This window comes from Lemur catta, chromosome 15, assembly GCF_020740605.2.
Source record: "Lemur catta isolate mLemCat1 chromosome 15, mLemCat1.pri, whole genome shotgun sequence".
Lineage (NCBI taxonomy): Eukaryota > Metazoa > Chordata > Mammalia > Primates > Lemuridae > Lemur > Lemur catta.
In genome coordinates, this window is record NC_059142.1 from 33,788,828 (window position 1) to 33,804,074 (window position 15,247).

At 40.6% G+C, this 15,247-nt stretch overlaps 1 protein-coding gene across 5 annotated transcripts in view; it reads left to right on the forward strand.

Annotated features, from left to right (window-relative positions):
* Positions 1-1,752: 1,752 nt before the first annotated feature.
* SPAG9 (sperm associated antigen 9) overlaps positions 1,753-15,247 on the forward strand; it is a 132,973-nt gene continuing 119,478 nt past the window's right edge. For all 5 annotated transcript variants that reach the window (XM_045526945.1, XM_045526947.1, XM_045526949.1 and 2 more), the window contains exon 1: positions 1,753-2,230. In XM_045526945.1, the coding sequence (XP_045382901.1) occupies positions 1,928-2,230 (303 nt within the window). In that variant the 5' untranslated portion in view covers positions 1,753-1,927. The remainder of the gene's footprint in view (positions 2,231-15,247) is intronic.

The window sequence follows — 15,247 nt, forward strand, 5'->3', positions numbered from 1 at the left end:
AAGACATAAATATATCTCATAGCTTTCTATGTTGAACTTTTAACTAAAGAAGCATACTTATTACGAAGAACGCTTAATTATAATCTCATACCTGAGAATCGACATTTTTTCCTCTGAATTCTGTGTGTATGATCATATCGCAGAAAGACAAAGTAAAGCCTTGCCCGAAGTTTTCTGCTCTTCTGACTTCCAGGAAAATAGAGGCACACTTACAGATTGCCTGAGTGAGAGCCCTCAGGAAGAGAAAAGAAAACAGAAACTCAGCTCAAGACTTTTTCTTATTTTCAAATGTGAGGTTAAGAAGAGAAAGGGCACTTGGGGCTCACACCTAACCAGCTGGTCGGCATTCCTATAACCCAGACACATACACAAACACCGTAAGGGTGGATGTGAAGTGCAGGTGAGAAAAGGAGACAGCACAGGCCGCAAATTCAGTCCTGACACTTAACAGTATTTTCATCTTTGTCCTCTTGAGTTTACACATTTGCTCTCACTCAACCTCCATACTGTTTTTGTGGGTCTCCAGGTGGGTCATTTGTGGGAGACTTTGAGGGACTAGCTCATGCTTGGTGGGAAGAACGTGAACTTGAAAACACCAAGTTGAGGGTATTTACGATCCGGGAAGGTGGCCGATTCCCCCATTAAACCCTTGTTTATACAAGTCCTGACTTCCCTCTCCCTATTCTTAAATGAGTCGGGACGGAGAACTCCTGAGTCACCCACAGGCAGAGAGAAGGGACTTTTGAGCGTGTCTTCCTCCGTATTTGCAGCAGCTAGATGAGAACACCGAGAAGTGACCCTTGCCTCAGCCTGCCCTAGGCTTGGGTGTTGTGTCATTCCCCACACGTGACGCTCTCCCAGGCGGCGGCGACCTCAATCATCATGGGACTTATTCACTCCAGTGACTCCACCCCTTTCTTCCTCTACTCCTCAACCTCCCACTTACCCTCTCCGCCCCTCTTCAAGACTAGGGGAGAGGAGGAGGGTGGCTGGAACCTGGAAATGCCACTCTCCGAAATTGGCCAGGAGTAGCAATCTCAGTTTCTGGAAAAGTGTAAGATTTGGCGTTACAGTTTTACCCTTCTCTAGAATGCGTTGCACTTCCTGTTTTACGCTATCCTTATTTTTCCCCATAGCCAAACAATGCTATCCTATTTGAGACCACCTTAACAGAACCTCTCCTGGTTACGGTTGCTTCCCTCCCCCTCGTTTCCCATTTGTTTTTAATCCGGAATTCTCAATCAGAAGAACTGGTTTGAGTCCTGGCTCGGCTCCTTTCCCGTTCTAGCTGCGTGACCTTGAGTGAACCACAACTTTTCTGGGCCTAGTTTCTTTGTCTGGGAAACGGGGTCCAAACGTCTACCGCGCCACGCCTGTTGTGAGGCTCAAATGAGAAAGCTCTTTGTGAGCTGTAAAAAGCGATAGAAATGTTAGCTATGCTAATTATGGACCGCTAGGTACTCTTCCAGAACCCCTCCCTTTCCTTTGGGACCAGCCCTACAAACCCGCCTCGCCTCGGTCTGACACTTCTCCCCACCCTCCGCTCGGCGTCTCCCCCATTGGCGTCCGCGCCGGCCGCACGGCGCCGGATGTTGACGCCACGGCTTCCCTCCGCCGGCGCACCATGACGCACGGCCCCGCCCCCGGCCGCGCCCGGCCTCCCGCGGCGCCCCGCCCCTCGGGCCGACGCGGCGCCGGCCCCGCCCCGCGGATGACGTGCGGCGCGCGCGGCCGGGCCGCCCCGGCAGTTGGTGCAGCGGCGGTTGGGGTGAGGGCGCACACCCCACCCCTCCCCTTCTCCGGCCCCGGCCCCGGTCCCGGCCCCCGCCCCGCCGGGCCCAGCCCCAGCGCCAGCCCGGGCCGTCCCGTGCGGGCCCGTGCCGCCCCTCAGCCGGCGACGCCCCGGGCCGCCCGCCTGCCTGCCACCATGGAGCTGGAGGACGGTGTGGTGTACCAGGAGGAGCCCGGCGGCTCCGGGGCCGTGATGTCGGAGCGGGTGTCCGGCCTGGCCGGCTCCATCTACCGCGAGTTCGAGCGGCTCATCGGGCGCTATGACGAGGAGGTGGTCAAGGAGCTGATGCCACTGGTGGTGGCCGTGCTGGAGAACCTGGACTCGGTGTTCGCGCAGGACCAGGAGCACCAGGTGGAGCTGGAGCTGCTGCGGGACGACAACGAGCAGCTCATCACCCAGTACGAGCGGGAGAAGGCTCTGCGCAAGCACGCCGAGGAGGTGAGGGCCGGCGGGCAGGGCGGGGGCCGCGGGATCCGGCCCCAAGGGCGGCCGGGGACCGGGGGTCGCGGCCCGGTCGGGGACAGGAGGCGCACCGGGCCTTCTGGAGGGCGGGCCTGAGGCCGAGGCCCCCCGAGACCGAGCCCGGCGGCCTCGAGGTATCCCGGGACCCAGGCCGGCGTTGGGAGCCAAGGCAGGCCAGTGAGTGTCCGGGAGAGGGAGTGAGATGGGGAGGCAAGGCCCAGGCAGGAAGCGACAGCCTGGCATGAGGGCACCTGGGGTTGGCCAAGGGCGGAGATTTTAGGGTGTCTGGTTGCTTGTTGTTCAGGGAAGTTTCCGACCACCGTAGGATAGTCAGATGGCGGTTCAAACTTTTATCCTTGGGGAGGGGGACACTTCTGTCCTGGATATGTAACTTCCGCTGGTTCCAGTACCTTTCCTGGGGGTTGCTGCTGCTTTGGGAAGTTAGAGATCTCCCTCTTTCGGTCAGTTTCCTCTTGACGTTTTAATCCTGTCGAGAAAGAGGTCTTATTTTGCGTTCTAGGTGCCTTAGTTGACACTTTGTCAACACTTAGATGTTGTATAGCAGTGCTCAATAAATATATAGAGTATACAATTTTATTTTACTGTTATCCCACGCCAAAGCATTCCTCCGTATCAGGTGGTAACCTTGGACAGTTCCCCTTAAAACGCTTTGTTTATTTATGAAAAGTGCTGGGAGGGGCGGGGTTGCGGCGGTATAGGTGACAACACTTTTCCTCTCTTGAGTTTTCTTCTCAGACTGCATTTGACAGGTGTACTTGCGGGGCTGTTAACTCTAACACCTGAGCAGTGACCTGGGTGTGCTCACCTAGAGTCTGTGAACCTTTTGGAGTTCTGAGGTGCAAGTGATAGGTCTTTGGCTTCTTGAGAGTGTCAAGGATTTTAACTTTCAGCCAGCGTTGGCATTATTTCTGTGGAACTTATCTAAGGCAGGCGAAGTGTTCTGTTTGTTTTTGTTTCCTGAGCACCCAGCACACCTGGCTAAATACATGGTGATTGAAGCAGACTAAATAACTAATTATTGAAGGAATGACATGTTATTTTTCAAAAATAATTGGAAAATTTTAGGATGTGAGATTTGTTTAGTAGTTTGTTTCCTAACACTAAATGGTAATACCATTAAACTATGTTTTGTCACATGTACCTTTGCACCTGGTTAAATAGTGCTTTTTCTTTCTTTTTTTTTAAAGCTTGACTGTAGTGATGGTTTTTAGTTCTGATTTTGTGATCCAGTTTTCTCAAAGCAATGCCATTGAATATGCCAAACACAATTGACTTTATTTCAAGAGTATTTCCTTTCATGTAGGGAAGGAAGAGTTGAAAAATCAAATAATGATGGGATCACAATTTCTGCTAGTTTATTAGCGCTTTTTGTAGAACACAGGTCCAGTGCTGCTTCTGAGATGGCTTGCTGCTTCTTGGTGCACATACAGGCCCTTGGCAGTGTGTGGATATACATGGAAGAGACTGGGGAATTAACCCCATATACACACAGGTGAGGAGCAGGTCCAGTACAACCTCAGGTAAAGGAAATGCTCCCTCCAGCCTTAAACTTCTGTCAGTCCATGCAAACACAGGCAAAATGCCAAGGTCTCACGTGCAGAGAAAACCGTCTGCTACAGGTTGCAGAATCAGAAAATAAAACTGACCAAGGGCTAGACTCTGGGTTTTATATTAGTTTTAAGTAAATGACTTTTTAAAACTAGGTTATCCAGTGAGTTTCTTTGTAGTGTATACTTTTTCAGTCACATCTATAAATTCTCCGTAGTAACCTTTGGGCAAAGGGCCGTGACCTGAGCACAGAGAACACTGATGAAATGCTAGATGAGCCAACTCCAAGGCCACAAACATAAAACCACCTCATTATCAGTCTTCAAGTAAGACCATAAATCAAGTTTTGCCTAGTACCCAAAAATCCAATCTCTCTTGGGCCAATATGTGGAGTGAATTCTGTGTTTAATTTTCTGTGGGTGCTTTGTGCCTTTAATATAGAGTCTAACAGTCTGTTATTACAGCAAAAGTGCCTCAGGATGGGAGTTGCTCTGAACCTACTCTTGTTGGGGTGGGGAGAACTGACTGATTAAAAAAAAAAAGTGCCTCTGGCTATTTACAGCAAAAGTAGTTTGAAAGCATGGAAATTATCCATCACCAGAGAGTGTAAAGTACCTGCTGAGCACCTTTGTGGAAATTGAGGAGGGTATATAAATGGTGAGAATGTTTTAGGAACAGTGTGAGGTACTATAATCTCTTGCTTGCAGGAATTCTCAGCAAGGAGTTAGAAATTTAATCTTTTTTATAATGATAGGACTTAATTTGAATATCTTTGTTTTTTTCTTTGCTTTCATTTGCATTTCTTGTGTGGAGTTACTTTTGCTGTTTTAGTGATTCATTAACAGCTCTTAAGCAGGGCGGATTGTAGGTAGATTTGAATCAGTTTCAAATACTAATCAAGAAATCTGTCATTTTATCCCCTCACTTTCCCCTTTGGGCTCTCTGGGACACATTTTTCCATTTCTTAACCAAGACCTGTCCTTCTCCTTCTCCCATGCTGTTCTTTTACCCTAGAATATTCTTCCCTTAGAGCTTTCCCTGGTTATCGCCTAACTTTGTGTCCAGTTTAAATTTCACTTTTTCAGCGAGGCCTCCTGTCTACTCTATCCAGAATAAGCCCTGTGAAGCTGTTGAATAACTTATTTTTAAGTCAGTGACTTTTTAAAATAAAAATCTGGATAGAAAATTGATCTGAAGGCCGGGCGTGGTGGCTCACGCCTGTAATTCTAGCACTCTGGGAGGCCGAGGAGGGAGGATCCTTTGAGCTCAGGAGTTCAAGACCAGCCAGAGCAAGAGCAAGACCCCGTCTCTAATAAAAATAGAAAGAAATTATCTGGCCAACTAAAAATATATATAGCAAAAATTAGCCAGGCATGGCATGGTGGCACATGTCTGTAGTCCCAGCTACTCGGGAGGCTGAGGCAGTAGGATCGCTTGAGCCCAGGAGTTTGAGGTTGCTGTGAGCTAGGCTGACGCCACGGCACTCTAGCTCAGGCAGCAGAGCGAGACTCTGTCTCAAAAAAAAAAAAAGAAAGAAAAGAAAAGAAAATTGATCTGAGAGAGATGTTTTTCTTGGATATGTTAGTGTTTTTTCATGTTTTTGTGCACATTCTAATTCTTTTAAAACAGGCATGAATTGCTTTAATTAAAAAAAAAAAAAGATTCTCCAAAAAGTAGGCACATGAGTTTAAAGAACCTTTTTCTTAGGAATTTATTTTCAAGTAATCCTGTGGGTCTTGTGTCTTATCACCATTATTTTCACAGTAACAGTTTATTTAGCATCACTGAGTAGAGGGAGATTGCACATAAAAATGAAGATGCGCCATCTTCATTCTCCCTAAATACCTCGTATCTCCTTCCTTTCATGATAGAAGCATATATGAAGAGATGTTGTGATTTTTGTGACCACTTCTTCTCTGTAGCTTTTTTTTTTTTTTTTTTGAGACAGAGTCTCACTCTGTGGCCTGGGCTAGAGTGAGTGCCGTGGCATCAGCCTAGCTCACAGCAACCTCAAACTCCTGGGCTTAAGCAATCCTCCTGCCTCAGCCTCCTGAGTAGCTGGGACTACAGGCATGTGCCACCATGCCCGGCTAAATTTTTCTATATATATTTTCAGTTGTCCAGATAATTTTTATTTCTATTTTTAGTAGAGACGGGGTCTCGCTCAGGCTGGTCTCGAACTCCTGACCTCAAGCGATCCTCTCTCCTCGGCCTCCCAGAGGGCTAGGATTACAGGCGTGAGCCACTGCGCCCGGCCCTCTGTGGCTTTTTACTTAAAAAAAAAAAAAAAAAAAAAAAAAAGATGATTAAGTGCTGAGGTGAGAGATACCACTAAGAATTTTCTAATTTTTCCCCAATGAATCATCATTTAAAGCAGTAAAAAAATTGTTTTTTTATGAAGACTTTAATCAAGTTGTTGTCTTTGGAAGTGTATGAACATTGGAGCCATAAGACTCATAGGCAGGAAAATAGACACTGACATTCAGTGCTCTTTTTTGTGTCATAGTTCTCATTCATTCATAAAAATATTTTAATCAAAACTATTGAAGAAGTTAATTTTGATTTGTTTGTAAAATAATCTATAATGACAGTTAAATTAATCTCTTTAATAAACATTTAAAAGGGAAAATTTGAAGTCTTTTCACTGAGTTTTGTGACTTTTTCAAGTGAAAGGAATAAAAGAGTAATTTTGTATACTTGTAGGTTAAAATTGTTGATGGTGGCAATTAAGGATTTTGGAAGTTAAGAAGCAGAAATTCTACTTTTACTTCAACATTGTTTATTTTGTGCTGTTAGCCCACACAATCACTTGTCATTTAAATTAGAATAGTTCTTGAGATTTTTAGCTTTATTTACGTTAACTCTGGGTCCTGGGGAATTTAGCTTTGCTATAATTTAGGTTTCATTTCACAAAAGCGGAGCAGCAGGTGAAGGGCAGTTCGGATGATCTGTCAATACAAAAGAATGAGTTGCTGGTCCATGGCATGTTAGCATTTGGCATCTTATATGTTTGAGTATACATGTTATTTATTAAAGTTTTCAAACTCATTTTATAAATAAATCCCCTTTGTGGTAAGTGTTCAGTGGTTTTTGAAAACCAGTATCTTGTGGTTTCTTCAGTTTCTAACAGTTTTTGGCCCAAGAATTGTCTCAGGTGCTGACTTAATTTCTCTGTTGGTTCAGTTAGATAAAGGGTCACTGGAATAAAGATCTTAATTTATTAATTCAAATCTAAGTTTTAGAATGCCCAGAATATATTCTGGTGATTCATTGATTTCTATATTACCTACATTATTTTGTACATGAAACCCATATGTCTGAAAATACACTTCAGACTGGGCACGGCACCCCACACCTGTAATCCCAACACTGTGGGAGGCCAAGGTGGGAGGATTGCTTGAGACCAGGAGTTTGAGACCAGCCTGGGCAACATAGGGAGAACTCTGTCTCTTAAAAAAAAAAAAAAACAAAAAACAACCCACAAGAGAGAATACAAAACTGGGTATAGTACCTAACTGAATCTGGTACCTCTAATCAAAGGGTAGATGAAAGACTACTTGATAGACTGCTGGAGTATGTCCCGTAGGTCACACATCTAATTTTGTGTTTAAGAGACTAGAAGATTCCCGCTTTGGAATTCTTAGATTACCTTTTAACTGCATGTTGTGTACTTCAATCATATCAAACCTTTGGTTCCCAGGAGAACTGGTGTTAGAACCTAGCAAGTATATTCTTTTGTTCCGTTGACTAATGGCTGAGTTTTTTTGTTTGTTTTTTTTTTTTTTTGAGACAGAGTCTCGCTGCGTTGCCCAGGCTAGAGTAAGTGCCGTGGCATCAGCCTAGCTCACAGCAACCTCAAACTCCTGGGCTCAAGCAATCCTCCTGCCTCAGCCTCCCAAGTAGCTGGGACTACAGGCATGCGCCACCATGCCCGGCCAATTTTTTCTATATATATATTTTAGTTGGCCAGATAATTTCTTTCTATTTTTAGTAGAGACAGGGGTCTCGCTCTTGCTCAGGCTGGTCTAGAACTCCTGACCTCGAGTGATCCACCCGCCTCGGCCTCCCAGAGTGCTAGGATTACAGGTGTGAGCCACCGCGCCTGGCCTGGCTGAGTTATTTTAAAACACCTTTTTTACTCTGCTCAGCACTAATAATGAATACAGCTGTTACCTAAATAAATTATTAGGTTGAAGTCACAAAATTCAACAAAGACCCAGTTTAATAATTTATGTAGTGTGTGTATTCGAAAAGCTGATATTTAGCGATGTATGTATATAAATTCTATTTTACATTTTGAAATCTTGGCCAGTGATATTTAGTTATTGGTTTAAATACAGTACTACATTTTATCTATCTATCTATTTATTTATGAATGAATGATACAGTCTCGCTCTGTTGCCCAGGCTAGAGTGCCATGGCCTGAGCCTAGCTCACAGCAACCTTAAACTCCTGGGCTCAAGGGATGCTCCTGCCTCAGCCTCCTGAGTAGCTGGGACTATAGGCACATGCCACCACGCCCAGCTAGTTTTTTCTATTTTTTTAGTAGAGACAGGGTCTCACTCTTGCTCAGGCTGGTCTCGAACTCCTGAGCTCAAGTTATCCCCCCACGTCCCCCTTGGCCTTCCAGAGTGCTAAGATTATAGGCGTGAGCCACTGCCTCAGCCTGCATTTTATTTTCTTAGGAATTCCAGTCTTTAATTGTTGGCATAACATGCGTGCCCAAAAATGTTTGAACTGAGCCATGGGAATTTACATATTAATACAGCGGAGAAGTGTTGAAGTTGATGGCATTAGGAACTTTAAATACTATTTTTTTTTTTTTAAGGTTAGTAAACTTTTTCAGTAAGTTCCCCTCGCCAGTTCCAGGAAATTACATTAGGAAAATTTTCAAACCTACAGAAACATTAAATGTACATTTGTTATCTGTATACACACATTTAGATTCAGTAGTTTTATTTATTTATCTGTGTAGATACATGTGTGGATGTGAGTATACACACAGGCACACATACATACATATACATTTTTTAATTGCTAAACCATTTGAAAGTAAATTCCAGACATTATGACACTTCACCTCTCAGTACTTAACACACTTATCTCCTAAAAAATGAGAACATTCTCCCATATAACCACAATATTACTTACATTCGAGAACATTTGCTAATATTCCATTCAGTTGATTGATTGATTGATTGATTGATTGAGACAGGATCTCCCCGTGTTGCCCAGGCTGGGTTGGAACTATGGGTACATGCCACTGTGCCCAGCTTCCATTTGAATTAATTTTTAAGAGCATAGTGTATGTCAATTATTGTAGAAATAAATAGGCTGTTAATATTTTTATAATGAATTAATGTAACTCCTCTGGAAAGGAGAAAATGATTGTTTACACTTTAGTTACTTTTCTATAAGAAATTTCTTTTCTTTTTATGAGACAGAGTCTCACTCTGTTGCCCAGGCTAGAGTGCCATGGTGTCAGCCTACCTCAGAGCAACCTCAAATTCCTGGGCTCAAGCCATCCTCCTACCTCAGTCTCCCAAGTAGCTGGGACTACAGGCACATCTCCCCTCCCCCAACCACCAGGGTAATATTTTCTATTTTTAGTAGAGACAGGGAGGGTCTCACTCTTGCTCAGGCTGGCCTTCACCTCCTGGCTTCAAGTGATCCTCCCGCCTCCCAGAGTGCTAGGATTATAGGCGTGAGCCACCATGCCCAACCCAAGAAATTTCAATTTAATTTCATGAGCAAGGTGTTAGTTTTAAAAAAGAAAATTTCAATTTGAGATCTATAAAACTGAATTAAAATTGGTTAGTTTTGTTTTAAAATTATAGCATAAAAAATATTAAGGATTTTTTTCCTCCCCTTTGAAACTTTGAGATGCAGAAATTGAGAAACTGACTCTACGTTTAATGTTTCTGCTAGGAGCTTTTTTTTTTTTTTTTTTTACTATTATCATGTATTTCCAAGATACCTTATTCCTACTGCTTGCTTCTCCACTAAGATGATAGAGCCTGAGAAATTTTTTTACTTGTAATTTAAAGGGCTGGTGATAAGTTCTTTCCAGAAAATAGGCCTAGAATTTTTGTGATTCTGGATTCTATTATTGCCCTTTAAAACGTATTTTGACTTGTTCTTCCTGCAGTTTTTTTAAGGGCTAAAAGGGAATGCCATGATCTTTTAGTTCTATCTTATCCTATTCCCATAAGTAAATAGAAAGGTAAATAGACACACAGATGCTCAGAAAGAACAGATATTTATTGAAGCAGGCATGGTACTTGGTTCTTGGGATATAGCCACAGACAAAAGACAAGGAAGATAGCCTTTGCTTCTTTGGAGTTTGTATTGTAATAAAGAGGAAACAAACCAGTTAATTACATACAGATTCTGATAGATGCCATGCAGGAAATCAACAGGGTGATGGGACAAAGAGTAAAGAGGCAGGCACTTTAGATGGAACAAACAAGTTTATAAAAGGTTAAGCTGCCCATGCAGCAAATAATCTTTTAAGATAATTATTTAGATCTGAAACTTTAGACATACATATTCAGAGTATCTCCTACTCATTATTCTTGAAAGTTCAAAAAAGTAAGTTTTCAACATTTCTTCTGTTTTCTGTCTTATTTCTTCTCATACTTCTCAGCAACATTTGACTCTTTTGGCGACTCCTTCCTTTGAGAAACATTATATTTAGGCTGTGCAACTTTGAAATCTCTTGGTTTTTCTCTTATCTGTCTGACCATTCTGTGAATTCCTTTCATTCACATCAGTGTTGGTGTGCCTTGGTGTTCCTTCTAAGGTCCTCTTTAGTTTTCACTCTACATACTGCCTTGCTGGTATTATCCATTCCCATGGGTTCAATTACCATTTGCTGATTATTCCAAAATGTATATCTCATTCATTTAACACATATTTATATTGAGTGCCAGCTATGTGCCTGGTACTGTGCTCATTGGGGAAACACTTGTCAATAAAACAGACAAGGTCCTTCCCTTATGGAACTTAAACCTATTAAGAACTTTAAGGCCAGATCGATCTCTCTCTCTCTCTCCCTCTCTCTGGAGTTTTGGATCCATATTATCATTGTTTATTGGATGTGAATATCTCCCAAGGTGGCTCCTCCTTTGTTACCTATCCTTGTAAAGGATATCACCATCTACCTGGCCAGAAATCTAGTCACCATCCCTAACTCTTCTCTCTCCCACACCTCCGTTGTTAACCTTCTTTTGTTTTTAACTTTTCGATATCTCTGGAATCTCTTTACTTCTTTCCAAATCCATTTCTACTACTCTGGTACAGACCACCAGCATCTCTCACCATGAATGCAAACTCCAAAGAGCTGGAACTTTGTGTCATTCACCACTGTATCCCAGTAGCTGACACATAAGAATGGCCAAGTGAATATTTCTGAATCCATGAGTGGACAACTAAAATTATCCCGTAATTGATCTTTATTCATCTTTCAGGTTTCAAGTCTGGAATGCCTTTTGTAATCACCCAAGTATGGATTGTGCACATCTTATATCCTCTTGCAGCATATTGTCCTAGTCTCATAGCACTTCCAAACTAACTAACTGCTTTTATTCCCTCACCAGACTACTAGGATGCAGTAGGTAATTCATAGATATTTCTTGGTTGGATGGATGAATGTGCTAAAGGTCAAATTGCTAAGGCTAGCCATTTAAAGTTCTCTTTGTGCATTCAAATTATTGTTCTTACTATTGATGCCAAGTTATGCTGAAACTTCCAAAAAGTTTTTCAATAAGTCCTTTGACTTTTGCATATACAGAAAAACCATGACTTCTACTGGGTATAGTTATTTCAGATACTTTACCTACATTGTCTTATATGTAGTATTCTATAAATATTTATGCATTTTAAAAACAGAAATATTAAGATTATTGGAATTACTGTCAGAAGTATTGTAGGAATTCTGCATTTGCAAAAGTTGGGCTGGGTGATCAAGTCCTTTTTGTACCATGATTCTCTGATTATCTTGAACTTAGTAGTGGCCCTCTGTTATATTTTTATTCACCTTAGCCACAAATATTTGTTTCTGAGTTACTGGCTGAGAAATAAGTTGGTCTGTGTGAATAAATTTTCTACACAAATGAAGATTAAGTGCCAAAACTTGATTTTAACTATTTGCATAGAATCTTATGTTAGACATTTCTAATTAGAATTCAGCAGTTCCCTACAGAAACAAGTAAAATTGTTAGTAAAACAACATTTATTTCTGAAGAAAACATTTGTTCTGAAGAAGAATAAACATTTATTTTTTGGGCATTGAAATCTATTAATTTCTAAAAACTTCTGCTAGGTTGTTATGATATACATCAAATTTTTAATTTTAATTATCAAATCCTCAGTTTGAATTTTCTTTCAGTTAACTGTTGTTTTAGCCTCATTTTTTTTTTTTTTTTTGGTATGGCTACCTATTCAAAAACAAACACCTCTTAAAAAGTTAAACAAGTGTAGAATCAAACCAGTCTTTTGTAAACCAGAAGGGTAAGTTTTTAAAAAGACAATTGTTTGTCTATGGCTCTACTATGGAAATAGTCTACTTAAACTTGTTCAATGTGATTTGGGAAACATTTGACAGAAATTACTCATTTATGGGTTTGTTTAGTTTTAACTCTTTAAAGAATGCTTTTATTTTGGGATAGGAATTCAGTCAGTAATTTGCTCAATTTTAATTAAACTGGCTGAGAGCCAGGAATTCAACAGAAATTTCTGAACCGCTGAAATAAATGTTCCAAGCTCTGTGCATTAAAGTTCATGATCTTGACTTATTGAAGAAACATTTAAAGGCAAAGTACTTATTTACCTTATTTTAAATAAAATAGTTTCTTAGCCCTTAATAGGTTATAAATAGCAAATTAAGGAGGGTCTCTATTAGAGATAAGTACTTACATGTTGTCTTTATACCTAATAGATGACAGGTGTCACTGAAACAGGATACTGAAAGTTACAAAAAGTAATATAGTGCAGTGGCCAAGGACAATATATTCAGCTGGCCTTAGTTCAAAATCCTGGCTCTGTTACTTTTTGACTGTGTAATCAAGTTTCTTCATCTGTAAATAGGGAATAATACTGTAATACAGGTTCAGTATCTCATAGCTGAAGTACTTGGGATCAGAAGTGTTTCAGATTTTGAATTTTTTTGGATTTTGGAATATTTGAATATTTGTATACATAATGAGATATCTTGGGGATGAGACCCATGTCTAAACTTGAAAATCATTTGTTTTGTTTCATATACACATTATACACATACCCTGAAGGTAATTTTACATAATATTTTTAATAATTTTATGCTTAAAACAAAGTTTGTATACACGAGGTTAGTTAGATGTGGAATTTTCCACCTGTGGTATCATGTCCATGCTCAAAAAGTTTTAGATTTTGGAGCATTTTGGATTAGGAATCCTCAATCTGTAGTAATAATCTCATAGGGATGTTGTGAGGATTAAACAAGAAAAATGAGTTTTTCAAAGCTCCAGGCATTTAGTTAATAGTTACTAAATGTTACCTGTATGTCTGATTATCTACCTACCTACCTATCTGTCCCATTTATTCACTTACAAAGCAGATGTTAATTAAATGTTTTGTGCCCAGAGTGTGGGGTCAAGAATGAATAGTTCAGGGTACTGCCCTTGAGTTTATGGTCTACTGGGGTAGCTGATATAAATAATAATTAGGGCCAGGCGCAGTGGCTCACCTCTGTAATCTCAGCACTTTGTAATGCTGAGGCAGGAGGATTGCTTGAGGCCAGGAGTTTGAGACCAGCCTGAGCAACATAGTAAGACCCCATCGCCACAAAAAGAATAAAAAGAAAAATTAGCCTGATGTGGTATGCACCTGTAGTCCCAGCTACTTCTGAGGTTGAGGCAAGAGTATTGCTTGAGCCTGGGAGTTTGAGGTTGCAGTGAGCTATGATGATGCCACTGCACTCTAGCCAGGGAAATAGACTGACACCATGTCTCAAAAAAAAAAACCAAAACAAAAACCAATAATCTTATGTAATTGTTATGAATAAGTACTATATGTGCAAGGTGCTAAATGGCTAACTTGACCTGAGGGATGGCTTCTAAGAGAAAGGGTGACATTTAACTGGGTCATGTGTCACAGGCAAAGTATGAGAGATTTGAAAATATGTGACGTATTCAGAGAATTACAAAAACATGACATTTAATTTTTCAATATATGTAAGTAGCAAGTATTAGTTTTCCATATGTTCTTTAAAAAAATACGGTAGTTTTCTGCCATATGGGGGAGTGGCAAGATTTGAGGTTGAATCTGTAATCAGGGGCCAGAGAGAGAGTAAAGGACTATGTTGTCAAGTTTGGATTTTTATCTTGAAGGCATCACAGACTATATAATGCAATATGGTTTATAACTGTGATTCACAGTGATTCAGAGTGATGATTTTTTTTCTCTTTTTATTTTTTTTATCCATTCCCTTCCCTTCCCTTCCGATTTTTTTTTTGTGCTTTCAGTTGTGAGTTGCTCTTTTAAGAATGATGAGTCTTAATTAGTATTAGGTTATTAAGTATGAAATGTCTGATTTCCTTACATATGAAGTTTGACAGTTGATATCTCTGAAATTTCAGTTTGACACTTGTTTTATTATTATTTTATCATTATCATGTAGTATTATTGTTTTGAGATGGTCTTGCTCTGTTATCCAAGCTGGAATGCAGTGGCACGATCATAGCTCATTGCAGAGACAGAGTTTCTCTATGTTGCTGAGACTGGTTTTGAACTCCTGGCCTCAAGTGATCCTCCTACGTTGGCCTCCCAAAGTGCTGGGATTACAAGTGTGAGCTACTGTACCTGCCCTCTAAAAATTTTTTCATTGTAAAGTATACGAAACATAAAATTCACCATTTTAATCACTTTTAAAAAATTTTAAAGTATCACAGAGTACAGAAAATTTTGGTCAAACTTTCTCTTTTTTATTTGAAAGTATTATGGGGTACAAACAATTTTAGTTAAACATTTTTTTTTATTTCAAAGTTTAATCACTTTTAAGTATATAATTCAATGGTATTAAGTACCACATTTTCATGTAACCATCACTACAGTCCATCTCCAGAACTTTTTCATGATCCCAAACTGGAACAACATACCAATTAAACAATAGCTCTAATTCTCCCCTCCTTTTAGCCCTTAGTAACCTCTATTCCACTTTTGGTCCCTATGAATTTAACTATTCTAGGGACCTCATATAAGTAGAATCATATGATATTTGTCCTTTGTATGTGGTGTGTGTGGGGGGTAAAATTTCCCATACCATCATACCATATTTTGTTCTTTTGTGTCGGACTTATTTCACTTAACATAATGTTTTCAAGATTCATCCATATTTTAGCATATATCATTATTTCATTCCTATTTATTTATTTATTTGAGACAGAG